Source organism: Cyprinodon tularosa, unplaced genomic scaffold (assembly GCF_016077235.1).
Source record: "Cyprinodon tularosa strain WSP-4 unplaced genomic scaffold, ASM1607723v1 ctg68, whole genome shotgun sequence".
Classification (NCBI taxonomy): domain Eukaryota; kingdom Metazoa; phylum Chordata; class Actinopteri; order Cyprinodontiformes; family Cyprinodontidae; genus Cyprinodon; species Cyprinodon tularosa.
In genome coordinates, this window is record NW_024039429.1 from 953,003 (window position 1) to 966,772 (window position 13,770).

Genomic DNA, 13,770 nt, shown 5'->3' on the forward strand with positions numbered 1-13,770 from the left:
CAGCTTGAAACTCTTAATTTGAATCTATTTATTTATTCATTCATTCATTCATTATTTACCCCATGTTCAGTTTAAACTGCCTTTCTTTCTCATAAAAACACACCAGTAAGTAAAAAGTAGTTCTAGAGAACAGACATTTTTATTTTTTGGTTGATACAACACAAAAGCAGGAGTACAGGAGTCTCCTTAAATATGTCAAATTGAGAACCACTCATCATTCATTCACAACTTCACAAGCGAGGAAGCTTCTACCTCCAGGTCACCTCCTCACCAGGTTTCAACTCTCTGCAGAGAAGAAAACAAAATACATCTGACTAAATAAATTTATTCAAAATAAAGCCTGCATTCTTACAATTAACTTGAATTAAAATATACAGATTATCAGAAGTTATGGTCAAAAATGGAACCCTACAAATAAGGAGACATAATTTATTTTCTTACCTACTGTACAAAGCACTCTTGTTTCTGAAAGCTGTCAGCTTCTTATCCTGTTGTTTGTCAAGGTACCATCCAATGACAAAGCCCATGGGAACCAATATGTGTGCCCAATTCACACTGGTGGGTAATGCAAATCTGACCATTGTTCCTACAACCAAAAGAAGGAAAAAATAGACACTTATCTTTAATATCGCTGTTTAGAAGGAATTTTTTTTTTTAGTTTAATGAAAACATTTTCTGCCAAATAAAAAAGTAATCTTAATGTGTTTTCATTCCATTTAGTCACAAGAACAAGTTGTAGTCAAAATGTTCATTCAATTCTGCTGAAATCTCATTCTAAAAATGCCAAAATAATGCTGACCAGTAGAGCAGTGTCCAAGGCACAGGTGTCAAAGTCGAGGCCAGCGGGCCAAATGTGGCCTGCCTTACTTTGACCAACAAGCGAAAAAATAAAACAAAAAGCTTGTCTGTCAAACCAATCCCACAGACAAAATAAGCTGGGGAACCTAAAAACATGACCAATAACTGGTTGCAAACAGACTCTTTCTTGTTGGGACGTATGATAAGACTTAATCTCATTTTCCTTCAATTGATTTATTTTTTCTGTGCTTGAGATGACAAGTTTGTTGACTTGTGCATCAACAGGAAAATTATTTATTTCAGTTGCAAATTGTTAGTCTTGAGCTCTATGTTCTGACTTATTTTTATGTTTAGCAATGTATTTAGTGCACCACATGCAAGGCCGTGTGCAGCCATTTTTATTTTATGTTAGCAGTTCACAATTGTTGGTTTTACAGCAGTTATGCCACATCTCAAGTAATAAATTCAAAGTCATTTAACATTGAGTAGTTACATTTATTTTAGATTAGCTTACATTTAGTTATATTTATAAGTTACATCTGGCCCTTTGATGGCAGCCATTATGATGATGTGGCCCCTGGTGAAAACCATTTCAACACCCCTGGTCTAAGGGAGCCAGCAGTTTCCAACAAATTCTCTGCAGCATCTTTTGACAACAGAGTGAAACATTTTCCTTCTAAAGAGGACTGAGTAATTACTGCCAGGCAAAAACAATCTGAAATGTATGGAAATATGTTGTTTACTGCCATTTGGATGAGGAATACAATCATGAAATAGCAAACACATAACTCCTATCCATTTCACACTCCAAATTTAAAATCCAATGTAATACACATATGAGAGAATTGCTGTGAATTAATAAAAGGGAGTAATGCCAAAATTTGTATTAAGTTTTTTTTTTCCCTCATTAAGAAAATCTAAAAATGTTCAGATGTATCAAATAAAATAAACTGGAAATTGTGGATAAGTAAATGGGGCAAACTTAAGCCAGTTTATTCGCCTGTTTATCATCTACAGTAGTTTAACCCTAACTTATTTGTAATAACAATGTTCGAATTTCTATAGAAAATTATAATTATACTCACCTATAGACTATTTTATAGTGATATAGTCAGACAACAGCAGATCAACCCTGTTTATAATTTAAATCTATGACAAGCCCCTACTTAATCAATATAAAGCTGTTTAACATTGTCCATCACCTAAATCCAGCAAAGTCTTGTGTTTCTTGTGTGTTTGATACATTTAAATTTTTCCAGTGTATAACGATACAAGTATACTGCTGTCATCTTCTATTATACGAGTTCACTCAGTGCTAACAAGGTAGCTTACTAGCATTAGCAGCGAACGCCATATTTTAGCAAGCTTTAGGTTCTTTGCATGAATACTTACTTAGGTCATTCCCTTACAACCATTCGAACGCAAAAAACAAATAGCAACGAGACAGAAGATGAAGAATTTCAAACAAATACCTTCTGTTAACGCCAAGCTGTGGCCTTCAGTGCCTCCCTCTTTTAGTAAAGGACATTGGACTAAACCAACCTTCGAATTTCTAAAGATGTGTTTATGCTTAATGATAAGTTGCATCACGGCAATTCAAAACAATACACGAAAAATATACAAGTAAAGCACATTTATTTTAAATATAATTATCTTAAATTCTTCAGAAAATATCCCATTTGCCGAGTTTTCGGGGTCTTTTTTTACCCAGGTTTTCTAGATTTTGTGGTACGTTCCTATAACCTTTTACCCCTTGACGTAGAAGCCAACATGGCGGCATCAAACCCGCTATCGAAAAACTCTTGACGTTGTTTTATTAATAAACAATAACTTTAAGGTTACTTTCTTCTCATCTAGTGAGAAATTAGTTTAGTGTATATTCTGTGATTTTTGGAATGTCCCTGGACTCATATTTATTACCAACGCTAACGGGAGCTAGCATGCTAAGTAGACGTTGCCTGGTAATCGGCTAACAAACGTCACAGCCAAGCAAGGGGTCTTTGTTTTTCTATTTTGTCCTATTTATTTAGGCAAATCAACAATTAAAGCAGGTTCTATGAGGACGGGTTTGTGCTTTAGTCGAGAGAACTGAAGAGAAAATGACATCTATCATTAAACTGACCGCCGTATCGGGGGTCCAGGAGGAATCGGCCCTCTGTTATCTGCTGCAGGTGGATGAATTTCGCTTCCTACTGGACTGTGGATGGGACGAGAATTTCTCAATGGACATTATAGATGCCATGAAGCGGTTAGTATGACTATTTAGGAATATTTCAGAGGTTACCTAGAGAGTTTAACAGTAGGTTAAAATCACACCTTTGATCTTTCTGTCAGTACTTAGTAAAATTATCTTGGAAACAAATTTTATCCTCCAAAGTTGCAGGGAAGTTGGAAAAGAGATCAACAAAAAACATAGTGCATTTCCATATAATGCTGATTTGATTTAAAAATAGTATTGATCACCAAGGGAAATTAGGTTGAGTTCTTTATATTGTTCTTCTACTTAATGCAGTCCACTACATAGCCTTAAGTTATAAATCATGTTGTGACAGAATCCTTTTTTTCATCGTTTTATTTATAAATAAATGTAATTGATCCTTTAGTGGTGGTCTGTCTGAAAAACTACATTTTGGTTATAGCAGAACACAGAAAGCTGATCTTCATTTTTTATTTTATTTATCATATCTACACAAGTTAATATGAAGTCTAAGTAACTTAGACTTACACATAAAAAAAAATGTATAATTCGATTGATTGTATGTTTTTTTTCTTTAAATCTTCTTAAATTTTCATCTCTCTCTTTATTTTGTTTATCAGATATGTTCACCAAGTCGATGCAGTCCTGCTCTCGCACCCTGATCCCATTCACCTTGGAGCCCTTCCCTACGCTGTGGGCAAGCTTGGTCTGAACTGCACCATCTATGCCACCATTCCAGTCTACAAAATGGGTCAGATGTTCATGTATGATTTATATCAGGTACTGTAAGGTATCATTGCAGGTAAATAGAGATTTTTATTTGCAAGAAGAGAACTGATTTCTCACATTCCTTGTCCCTGATCTTAGTCAAGAAACAACAGTGAAGACTTCACACTTTTTACCCTTGATGATGTGGATAGTGCTTTTGATAAAATCCAGCAGTTGAAATACTCACAGATTGTTAATCTGAAAGGTGAGACAGAGATTAGTTGACATCCCCTGTTCTTTAACCGACATTAGGTTGTGATTTTCAAACATTTTTTCTTTACATTACAGGAAAGGGGCATGGTCTTTCAATTACCCCTCTCCCAGCTGGACACATGATTGGAGGCACTATCTGGAAAATCGTCAAGGACGGGGAGGAGGAAATCGTATACGCTGTGGACTTCAATCACAAGAGAGAAATGTAAATAGACCCACAACTTGCATGTGAAAAGGAGATCTCTAGTTGCATATCTGTATTTAATTTGGTTACTCTTCCGCTGTCTGTTGCAGCCACCTTAACGGCTGCACACTGGAGAGCATTAGTCGTCCATCTTTACTTATTACAGATTCATTTAATGCTGCTTATGTACAGCCACGCCGCAAACAAAGAGACGAGCAACTGCTTAGTAAGTAATTCACTCAGAAAATCTCGGCTCTATAGGAACAAGAACATATAAGAAACTGTCTGTTGTGTTACTAATGACTGCATTATCATCCCTCTCCTTTAAACCTACAAAGCCAACGTGATGGAGACCCTGCGTGGTAATGGTAATGTCCTTATTGCTGTGGATACGGCTGGTCGCGTGCTGGAGCTGGCGCAGCTCTTAGATCAGATTTGGAGGACAAAGGATGCTGGACTGGGAGTTTACCCGCTGGCTCTGCTCAACAATGTCAGCTACAACGTGGTGGAGTTCTCCAAATCCCAGGTACTAATTAGTCAATGTGGACACAGAGTCCTTTGGAGTATTCAAAGCCAAACACCCCTTGTTTAAATCGAACAAAATGACAATAAGAAGTTAGAAATATGTCAAAAGAAGTTCTTGATAGTGAGTAATAATGGATCATAGGTTGTGACGCAGATATGAGCATGTTGTTTATGGTGTTCAGTTTTCTACCCTATGTCTGAAACAAGTGGTAGATAACAACAAAAACTAAAAATCACAAAAAAAAAAAAAAAACTAAATTGGGTTGCAAACTAAAAATCTAAATATTTTGGCTAAATTTATGTGATAGGTCAAAGAACGGTTAAAATAGATGGCTAGAGAAAAAGGGGAATACAAATATTTTAAAAAAAGATATATTCTGGCGAAAATATTCTAAGAATCATAATAAAAGCTGAATATGTATTTGAAAAGAACCAACAATTTGTAGCTTTGGAAGAACTCAGACAATAATCATCTAAAGAAACGTGTCTTCAAAACCTGTAGCTCTCAGTCTGACTCCAGAGTAGCTTTATCCTTTAGTTGTGCCTTTTGAAATATTTACAGCAGCTATTAAGTGAGAAATAGTGCATTATGTTTGTCGTATTGCTTTTCTTACTTAATGTTTTCCTATGTGCTCTTATTAATGATCAAATCCATGTCTATAGGTGGAGTGGATGAGCGACAAACTCATGAGGTGTTTTGAGGACAAAAGGAACAATCCCTTCCAGTTCCGACACTTGAACCTTTGCCACAGCCTGGCAGACCTGGCCCGGGTACCCAGCCCTAAGGTGGTGCTTTGCAGCCAACCGGACCTCGAGTCGGGGTTCTCCAGGGAGCTCTTCACTATGTGGTGCCAAAATGCCAAAAATTCCATAATCCTCACCTACCGCACCACCCCTGGAACCCTGGCCCGCTATCTCATCCACAATCCTGGAGAAAAGATGCTGGATTTGGAGGTGAGAGCAGCAGCTTCAGTGTTTATATTTAGCATCTTTCCTGAAACGTCATGATTCACTCTTCCCTTCACATCAGGTCAGAAAAAGAGTCAAACTGGAAGGGAAAGAGCTGGACGACTATCTGGAAAAAGAAAAAATTAAGAAAGAAGCAGCAAAAAAACTGGAGCAGGCAAAAGAGTAGGTGATTTTTTTTAGGCTTATGGTATTGTTTTTACATGGACTTTATAATCCTTGAAATACTCTTAACAGTTGTGTATTATTACATTAAGAGAGAAAATTAAAGTACCAGAACCACAAATATATTTATTCCTGATTACAGTAAAAATAAGTCTAACACAGAATTTAAAGATGAACATCCACTGATTTAATGTCCATTTTGTTGATTTTTAGGGTGGATGTGGACTCGAGTGATGAGAGTGACCTGGAAGATGATCTGGATCAGCCAGCTGTGGTGAAAACCAAAAATCACGACCTGATGATGAAGGGCGAGGGAAGCCGCAAAGGAAGCTTCTTCAAACAGGCCAAAAAGTCCTATCCTATGTTCCCGGTGCATGAGGAGCGAATCAAGTGGGACGAATATGGAGAAATCATTAGGTACCGGAGTCTTGATGTAAATGAAGTAAAGGTTTTCATTTATCACCATTACAACTCTGTTTCCTTTTATAGGGTTGAAGACTTTTTGGTTCCTGAACTGCAAGCCACAGAAGAGGAGAAGAGCAAGCTTGAATCAGGGCTGACAAATGGAGACGAACCCATGGACCAAGATCTGTCTGTTGTTCCCACAAAATGTGTCTCAAGTGTTGAGACCTTTGAAATAAGGTTAGTTATGCTTTGAAAAGTAAGCTATACCAAAACAATCTGCCGAACGCTGATTGGCTGACAATATTCCTTTCATTTTAAAGAGCAAAAGTGACGTACATAGACTACGAAGGTCGCTCTGATGGCGATTCCATTAAGAAGATTATTAACCAGATGAAACCCAGACAGCTTGTGATTGTTCATGGGCCGCCTGAAGCAAGTCTGGACCTGGCTGAGTCCTGCAAGGCTTTCAGCAAAGATATCAAAGTTTACACACCCAAACTGCAGGAAACTGTGGACGCCACCAGCGAGACTCACATCTACCAGGTCAGTCTCAGGAAAAGCCGCTTCAGATAAAGACACGTGGGAGCAACCTTAAATGTTTCCACTTTTTCTGTCTTTACATTTTTAATATGTTCACCTAAAGGTGCGCCTGAAAGACTCGCTGGTAAGCTCGCTGCAGTTCTGCAAGGCCAAAGACACGGAGCTGGCCTGGATCGATGGGGTGCTGGACATGCGCGTCGCGAAGGTGGATACCGGCGTGATGCTGGAGGAGGGTGTGAAAGAGGAGGAGGAAGACAGCGAGGTGCCAATGGATACCGCCCCCGAGCTTGGCATCGACCATAACGCCACGGCTGTGGCAGCTCAGCGCGCCATGAAAAACCTGTTTGGAGAGGATGAGAAGGAGATCTCGGAGGAGAGCGATGTCATTCCCACACTGGAGCCGCTGCCGCCGACTGAGGTGGGAAGGAGACGTTTTTCTTTTCTGATCAAAAAGTAATTCAGCCTGAAGTTTTAAGGATTATCTAAATTGAAGACTAACATTTGCATCATAAGCGTAAATACTTATTGCAAATTGAAATCATAGGATCTGGTTTTATTATCGACCATTTTTCCAAATAAAGAGCAAATATTTTCTTCTTTATCAAATGAGCAATTTGATACAAAAAAATCTTTTAAAATGGCTTCGATATTCTGCGTTTCATTAGTTATTTATTGTAAGGTTTTCTTTACAAGATGACAAACTTTGTTTCCGCTTTACTCGTCGGCTTCTCTGTATGAAGGTAATCAGTTGAGTAGGTACCAGTATTTACTTGTCAGACTTTAACCTAGTTTAGTCAGAATGTTCAGAAAGCCTGTCAGAAAAAGCTCCTGCTAAAATCCCAGCCGATATTTTAATGTGAATCAGTTTGTAGAGAATGGTGCGCAAACATCTCTGATTGACTCCTTTTTAAGAAACATTAACACCAAATTGGATCCTTTGTCTTTCAACAGATTTCAGGGCATCAGTCAGTGTTCATCAACGAGCCCAGGTTGTCTGACTTCAAGCAGGTTTTGCTGAGAGAAGGCATCCAGGCTGAGTTTGTGGGAGGAGTTCTGGTATGCAACAATGTGGTGGCCGTTCGCAGGGTGAGTGTCCATAAGGTCTCTCAAATTCAGAGCTTCCTGATGAAGTCATCCAGGAATGCATGAAATGAAAGGATTTCCTTTTTATATTGTTGTATTCTCTTTATTATTGTGCAAAATAATCCTGGGGAAATACTTGATGTGGTTACAATTTAATTTAATGCAACCTGTTGGGCTTCTCCTTTTGTCATTTTCCATCCATCCATTAGGGGTGTAAATAATAATCGTTTTGTATCGATGCATCGATCCAAAAGCCGACGATCCGATGCATCGACACGTCCGCAAGATAATCGATTCATGTTTTTTTTTTCCTCCGGTCTATTTTTATCCATTTGCTCCTGGGCGTAATTCTCCCTCCCGTGCTGCGGTGGCGCTAAACCTATTTTGCCCTCCTACCGCGCTTCCTGGTTATACTCTTACAGCAGTGTGTTGCAGTAAGCTTGACACAGACATTTTTAAATTATGCTCAGTATTGAAGCGTGGTCTGAGCTACACGCTGTGGGTCTAGATACGGCCGAGGCGGTAAGGAAGTGGGGACGAGTTTAGTCCGACGACGGAGGGACATGAGGGCCAAAAAGAGCGGAGATCCAGCTGGAAAAAGGGTCCCAGCGGTCTCGCGCACCTCGCTCTTCTAGCGGGTCAAACTTCACGAGTTGTTTTCCGCAATTTCGGTCATAAAAACAAAACAAGCCGGCCTCCTGTCTGGTGCACTGTTTGCGGTCAATCTGGGAGAGGTGCAGCGGAGCGTCTCTCAAGTGGGCGGTGACGTCGACACTCTGGAGCCTTCTTCTTCTTTTTTTTTTTTAATGGCGATTGGCAAACAACTTATAGGTGCATTACCGCCACCTTCCAGAATGGAGTATGGACCAGACAAACTATTATATTCTCCCTAAAATACCCGTTCTTCTTAGAAAACTAAAAATACTACCAAAAACTACATCCCCAGATGACCTTTGAAATTTTTATTCCTGTCTAACTCTCTACACAACATCTCTCTTTCCTGAGTATATTTATTACATTCTAAAAAAATATGTTGGACAGTTTCTCTGGAGCCGAGGTATTGCATTGAACTCATTACACTGATATTGTGCAGTATTTTTGCAGTATTTTTTGATGCAACTTTTCTACTTCTGTTATTTGCTGTTGTTTCTAAAGAAAATGCATAATGATATTACAGCTTTCATTGATTTATTTCAAACTTGAAACTTTGTTTAGCCTGTAAGGTGTAAAAAAAATAAAATAATAATAATAAAAAACAAATTAACCGATTAATCGAATCGAATCGTGGTGTATTCTTGAGTATCGAAAATAATCGAATCGTTGGGTCAGGAAATCAATACTGAATCGAATCGCCATGATGGATGTGATTTACACCCCTACCATCCATCCATCCATCCATCCATCCATCCATCCATCCATCCATCCATCCATCCATCCATCCATCCATCCAGTTTAATCTGTCCTTTTTTACAGCGTCCATATTTAAACTCTGACTAGTCTTAATATATCGGCTCCAAATTCTGCTTAAACTTCTGCGTTTAAGCCGTAAGAACTTGAAATTTCAGTCACAGGAATATCACTGTTCTAAAGCAGAAAGCCAAATAGATCCCTTAGTCCTTTACAGTTCAATGAATTAACATGTTTGCAATAAACACGAAGTGAAACATAAGAGAGAGAAACAAACAGATAGTCTAAGCAGAATTCAGAATCCCCCTGTGGCATATGAAAATATGTCACCTAAGGTGAAAGAAATGAAAAACATCAATCAGGACTTAACGAAAGTACAAGCTGAAGCCAGGATGCTAACAAGAATCTGCATAATTGACAAGGACCTAAAATAGATGCAACCCAGAAAATGAAATCAAAGAGAACTGTAACTTGTAATGAGGAATGTTTGCATGCTGTTTAAATGGGAAATGTTCTAAATTCATGAGACACTAAAAAGAAAATGTGCACAAATAAATGAGGAACTGCAAGGATATGTTTTTTTCTCTCCTGCACTGTGCAGCTCAAGGTTTGTTTATCTGTACTGTGAGATGCAACCTTGTTGCTTTAGGGCTGAGTTGACCTGTGAATCTTTTTGTTCTTTTTGCTCAGACGGAGCCTGGGCGCATCGGTCTAGAAGGCTGCCTGTGTGATGACTACTATAAGATCCGGGAGCTGCTTTATCAGCAGTACGCTGTTGTATAGCTGCAGAAGGCCACAGAGATGCAGAGCACACCATCTTTAACCCCAGACTGTAGAAGGACATTAAAACCATTGCAGTCTGCTCCACAGATTGTTCCACCATTGTTCCTGTAAAATCTATTGTATATTTTTCCTTTTATACTTTAGTTCCAGAATTTTATTTGTTACCTTTTTGAAGTCAACCTTTGTGGACTTCTCTTTGTGAACATGTTTAAAATTGTCACATTTCTATAAACCCACCCTGTGGGGAGATGTCCCCCCCTGTTTTGTTAGTAAATATATTTTTCATGCCAATTGACCGTTGTGTGTTTGTCTCCATTTTTGCATATTCAGTTAATTTCATTTCAGTAATCTAAACAGTTCTGGGTGTCAAATAACCTGCACCCAAATATAACCTTGCATACTTTGAACAAATTATAACAATAAATAAATGTACAGGCTTGGACATTTTATTATGTGCAAAATGTGTTATAGTCCTTAGAAACGGGTAACAAAACTTTCGTTTTATTAGCTTAATGTCACAGTAAAAACCTTTAATTAGAAAAAGATTTAAGCCATTAATGAGGGAAATATTTATACCATACATGCAGTAGTATTTGGTTTCCCTAATGTACTTGTATAATAAATGTAACAGAAACATTTCATAGTTTTAATTATATTATTTTAAGTCGATAGGAGTATAGAGGATCTTGTGAAGAGTATTCTCTAACGTTCTGAATTTCAGAGATTAAATTTAACATTCCCTGATTTCATTTAGTCTCTGGCCAACAGATTGGACACAAACCCATAATTAATAACCTCTTTTCTGTCCTAGTGTCACGAATGTATAAGTATGGTGTTTGGAGGACTTTAACAACAATTAGTTGCCACTGTTAAGTATGGTCATGGTTCCTTTATGTGATGGGCTTATTTCTCATCTAAAATTAACCGTTTAAAATGAGAAATGCGCAGAGAAATAATTTACCAGACCTAAAATTAAGCTTCCTTTATTTCAGTCAAAACATACAAACATTTGAAATAAGTCTATTCTCCCCTGTTCTGGACAGTAAGATGGTTAGCCAATGAAATAAGATGATTTACATTTAAAATGGGGAACCTGTTTCAAGTATATATCTACTTATTGTACTTTAAGAACAAAAATACTAATTTCATTTGCAGATCATCTTATTTAATCTAGACTTAGATGGATTTATGCCATTTTATTTACACAAGTGTAAAACAAAAATAAATTTTGTTTGGAACAGCTCTCTGGACAATTTCATCTTTTTAAAAGTGCAGCCTTGAAAAATATCTAAATAATAATTTACCTGCTAAAAGGAAAGTTTTATTTAAGTTCTTTTTTTTTTCTTTTTTTGTTCAGTGCAGAGGTAAATCCTGCTTTAGAAAAAAAAAGAAAAACCTGTGGAGTGCTCCAAATAGCATAAGAGTAAATCCTGGAGAGATTATGCAAAGAGGGATGGTCAAAGATCTTCTGTCTGCTCATACCTCATGAAGTGCTGTTGGAGAATATTATTTGCAGCTTAAGTCAAGAAGAGGATGAATAAGGTATAAACAGCCAATGAGGTGGTTTGCAACATGAGTGAATGCTCTTAAAAAGCTCAACTTGTTTTCACACACATTGACTATTTTTACCAGGGATGCCACCAAATGTGTCTGTATTTTGTAAAACAATCTCTTCCATCTTTACAGTGTGTAAAAGATAGTTTTACCGAAATTTCTTGTTTAGGAGATCATAAAAGAAATTATGTTGTGTTTAAGCTTAAGCATGCTTGGCACAATTTATTTATTTATTTTTTTAAATAGATGCTCCGATCACAGAAAAGCTAGAAATACACACTTCAAAGTGCAGCTAAAAGGGATTCCCATTGAATCCTCATTCAGCAGTAAATTCCCCACATGAATCATGAACAAGCTGCTGTATCAGGGGGACTGTTCACTTTGGTTTGTATTCAGAGAGCTCTGATCTGCTTTTTATTGAAGTCAAAAAACTAAACCACAGTAATTAAAAACAAAATTAGCTTTGTAGTGTAAGAGGTACAAGACAGAGCGTTATGAATTGCCCTCTTAATGTCCATGTAAAGGGTTGCTTTTAATTTTATATATCTAATTAGAGAAATGGATGCACAAAACAATCTTGAAGACTTTCAATCCATTTTAAGTGATTTTCACAGTACCTACCAAAATAAAACTTTTTGGTATCAACTTTTGAAACTGCCACCCTGGTCTGGTTTGTGTTCAATACCTTATAGCTACCTTTGCAGCAGTAGATAACAATATTTTTTCCTCATGTCTGAAGGAAAGTCTGATGTGGAGGATGATTTAGATCATTACAAAAACAGATAGCCACTCAAAAAAGAAAAAAGCTATTACATTTATCAAATTCCTTTGAGAACAAAATCCAAATTCTAAGATTAGGGCACTGTTAGGTTCAATAGTAACGACCTTGGTGTCATATAGTTCACAGACCTGTTTTAAATCAGTTATCAAAAATAGTACAATAATTAAATTCAATAAATTTTATACATATAGCCCCATTTCACAACACGTCATCTCAAGGCACTTTACAGAGACAACTCAAGCAGATCATACAGTGACATTGGTTCACAGTTTTCTATCTTAGGAAAACCAGTTGACTGCATCTAGTCATTGACTCAAAGGCAATCCCTCACACCAAGCATGCTTGTAGCGACAGTGGAGAGGAACACCTCCCTTTTAACAGGAAGAAACCTCCAGCAGAACCAGGCTCAATGTGAGCGGCCATCTGCCGATTCTGACTGGGGTTTAAGGAGACAGAACAGACATAGAAAAATAAGCAGAGATGCTTATTTTTGTGCAAGAAACACACAGCCAGACAGCAGAGCTCTCAGCCAGCTCCCATGTCAGAGCACAAACAGTTAGTCACAGTCAGAGAATCAGGACCACACTGAAACAAGCCAAGCTCCAACATCTATAAACAAAGGTGTAGATGGCAGCAGCACAGCTGGTGTCACAGCTAAAAAGGAACAGACCAGATGAAGCTACAATAAGAAAAAGCAGAGAGAGAGTAACATTAGAGATTGATCTAACAAATTCTGCAGAATGGGATTAGAGATAGAATGAAGCAGAATGATGAAAAAGGGGTCCCTATGTCTTCCAGCAGTCTAAGCCTATAGCAACATAACTATAGAGATAGCACTGGATAACCTCAGCCACTCCAACTATAAGCTTTATCAAAAAGCAAATTTTCAAGTCTACCCTTAAAAATAGACAAGGTGCTGGAACATTTTCAAGACAGTCTGCCTAAACTGTGAGGCTGGGCAAGCAGAGCATTATTTAGAGGAATCTTAACTGGAGGAGCTCCGTGTATCAGGTGGACTAGACTGTTCACACAATAGCTTTGAGTCATACATTCAACTAGTTTTGCAAAACTAAAGGAAGAAATCTGAACTACTTTTTCTAAGCAGTTTGACATAAAGGGCCCAGAGCAGACAGACAGAAGAAACTACAACATACGTTTTTGATCTTATGCAAAACTTTGTGTGGCATAAAATATGTTGAACACAAAGTCCTTTTACATAACATGGTGGTGGCAGCATCGTGGTGTAAGGATGTTTTTTCCTCAGCAGAGACAGGAAGGCATTCAAAGCTGTGAAAAGGATCAGGCCATGTAAAATCAGCCAAACCAAGTATAGGTTTGTATAAATACTTTCAGCTGGTGCAAGTTTCATCGTCGTTAATAGATATAAAGAACACACTTTTC

At 37.8% G+C, this 13,770-nt stretch overlaps 2 protein-coding genes across 3 annotated transcripts; one reads left to right on the forward strand and one right to left on the reverse strand.

Moving 5' to 3' along the window:
- Positions 1-117: 117 nt before the first annotated feature.
- On the reverse strand, positions 118-2,426 carry LOC119771557 (NADH dehydrogenase [ubiquinone] 1 beta subcomplex subunit 1-like). Of its 2 annotated transcripts, none has more exons than XM_038267610.1 (3): positions 2,271-2,426; positions 442-586; positions 118-285 (listed from the first exon to the last, which is right to left on the reverse strand). In XM_038267610.1, exons 1-3 carry the CDS (start codon positions 2,383-2,385, stop codon positions 249-251), a joined length of 297 nt encoding a protein of 98 aa, XP_038123538.1. In that variant the 5' UTR covers positions 2,386-2,426; the 3' UTR covers positions 118-248. The 2 variants fall into 2 exon arrangements, with proteins under 2 accessions (XP_038123538.1, XP_038123540.1); XM_038267612.1 differs by having other exon boundaries at positions 2,191-2,327.
- Positions 2,427-2,535: 109 nt separating this feature from the next.
- On the forward strand, positions 2,536-10,329 carry cpsf2 (cleavage and polyadenylation specific factor 2). Its single transcript, XM_038267613.1, has 14 exons — positions 2,536-3,046; positions 3,616-3,775; positions 3,863-3,968; positions 4,052-4,181; positions 4,271-4,386; positions 4,499-4,686; positions 5,349-5,639; positions 5,716-5,816; positions 6,030-6,233; positions 6,306-6,458; positions 6,542-6,764; positions 6,865-7,179; positions 7,713-7,847; positions 9,942-10,329. The coding sequence occupies exons 1-14, from the start codon at positions 2,898-2,900 to the stop codon at positions 10,032-10,034; spliced, it is 2,364 nt and encodes a 787-aa protein (XP_038123541.1). The 5' UTR covers positions 2,536-2,897; the 3' UTR covers positions 10,035-10,329.
- Positions 10,330-13,770: the final 3,441 nt, after the last annotated feature.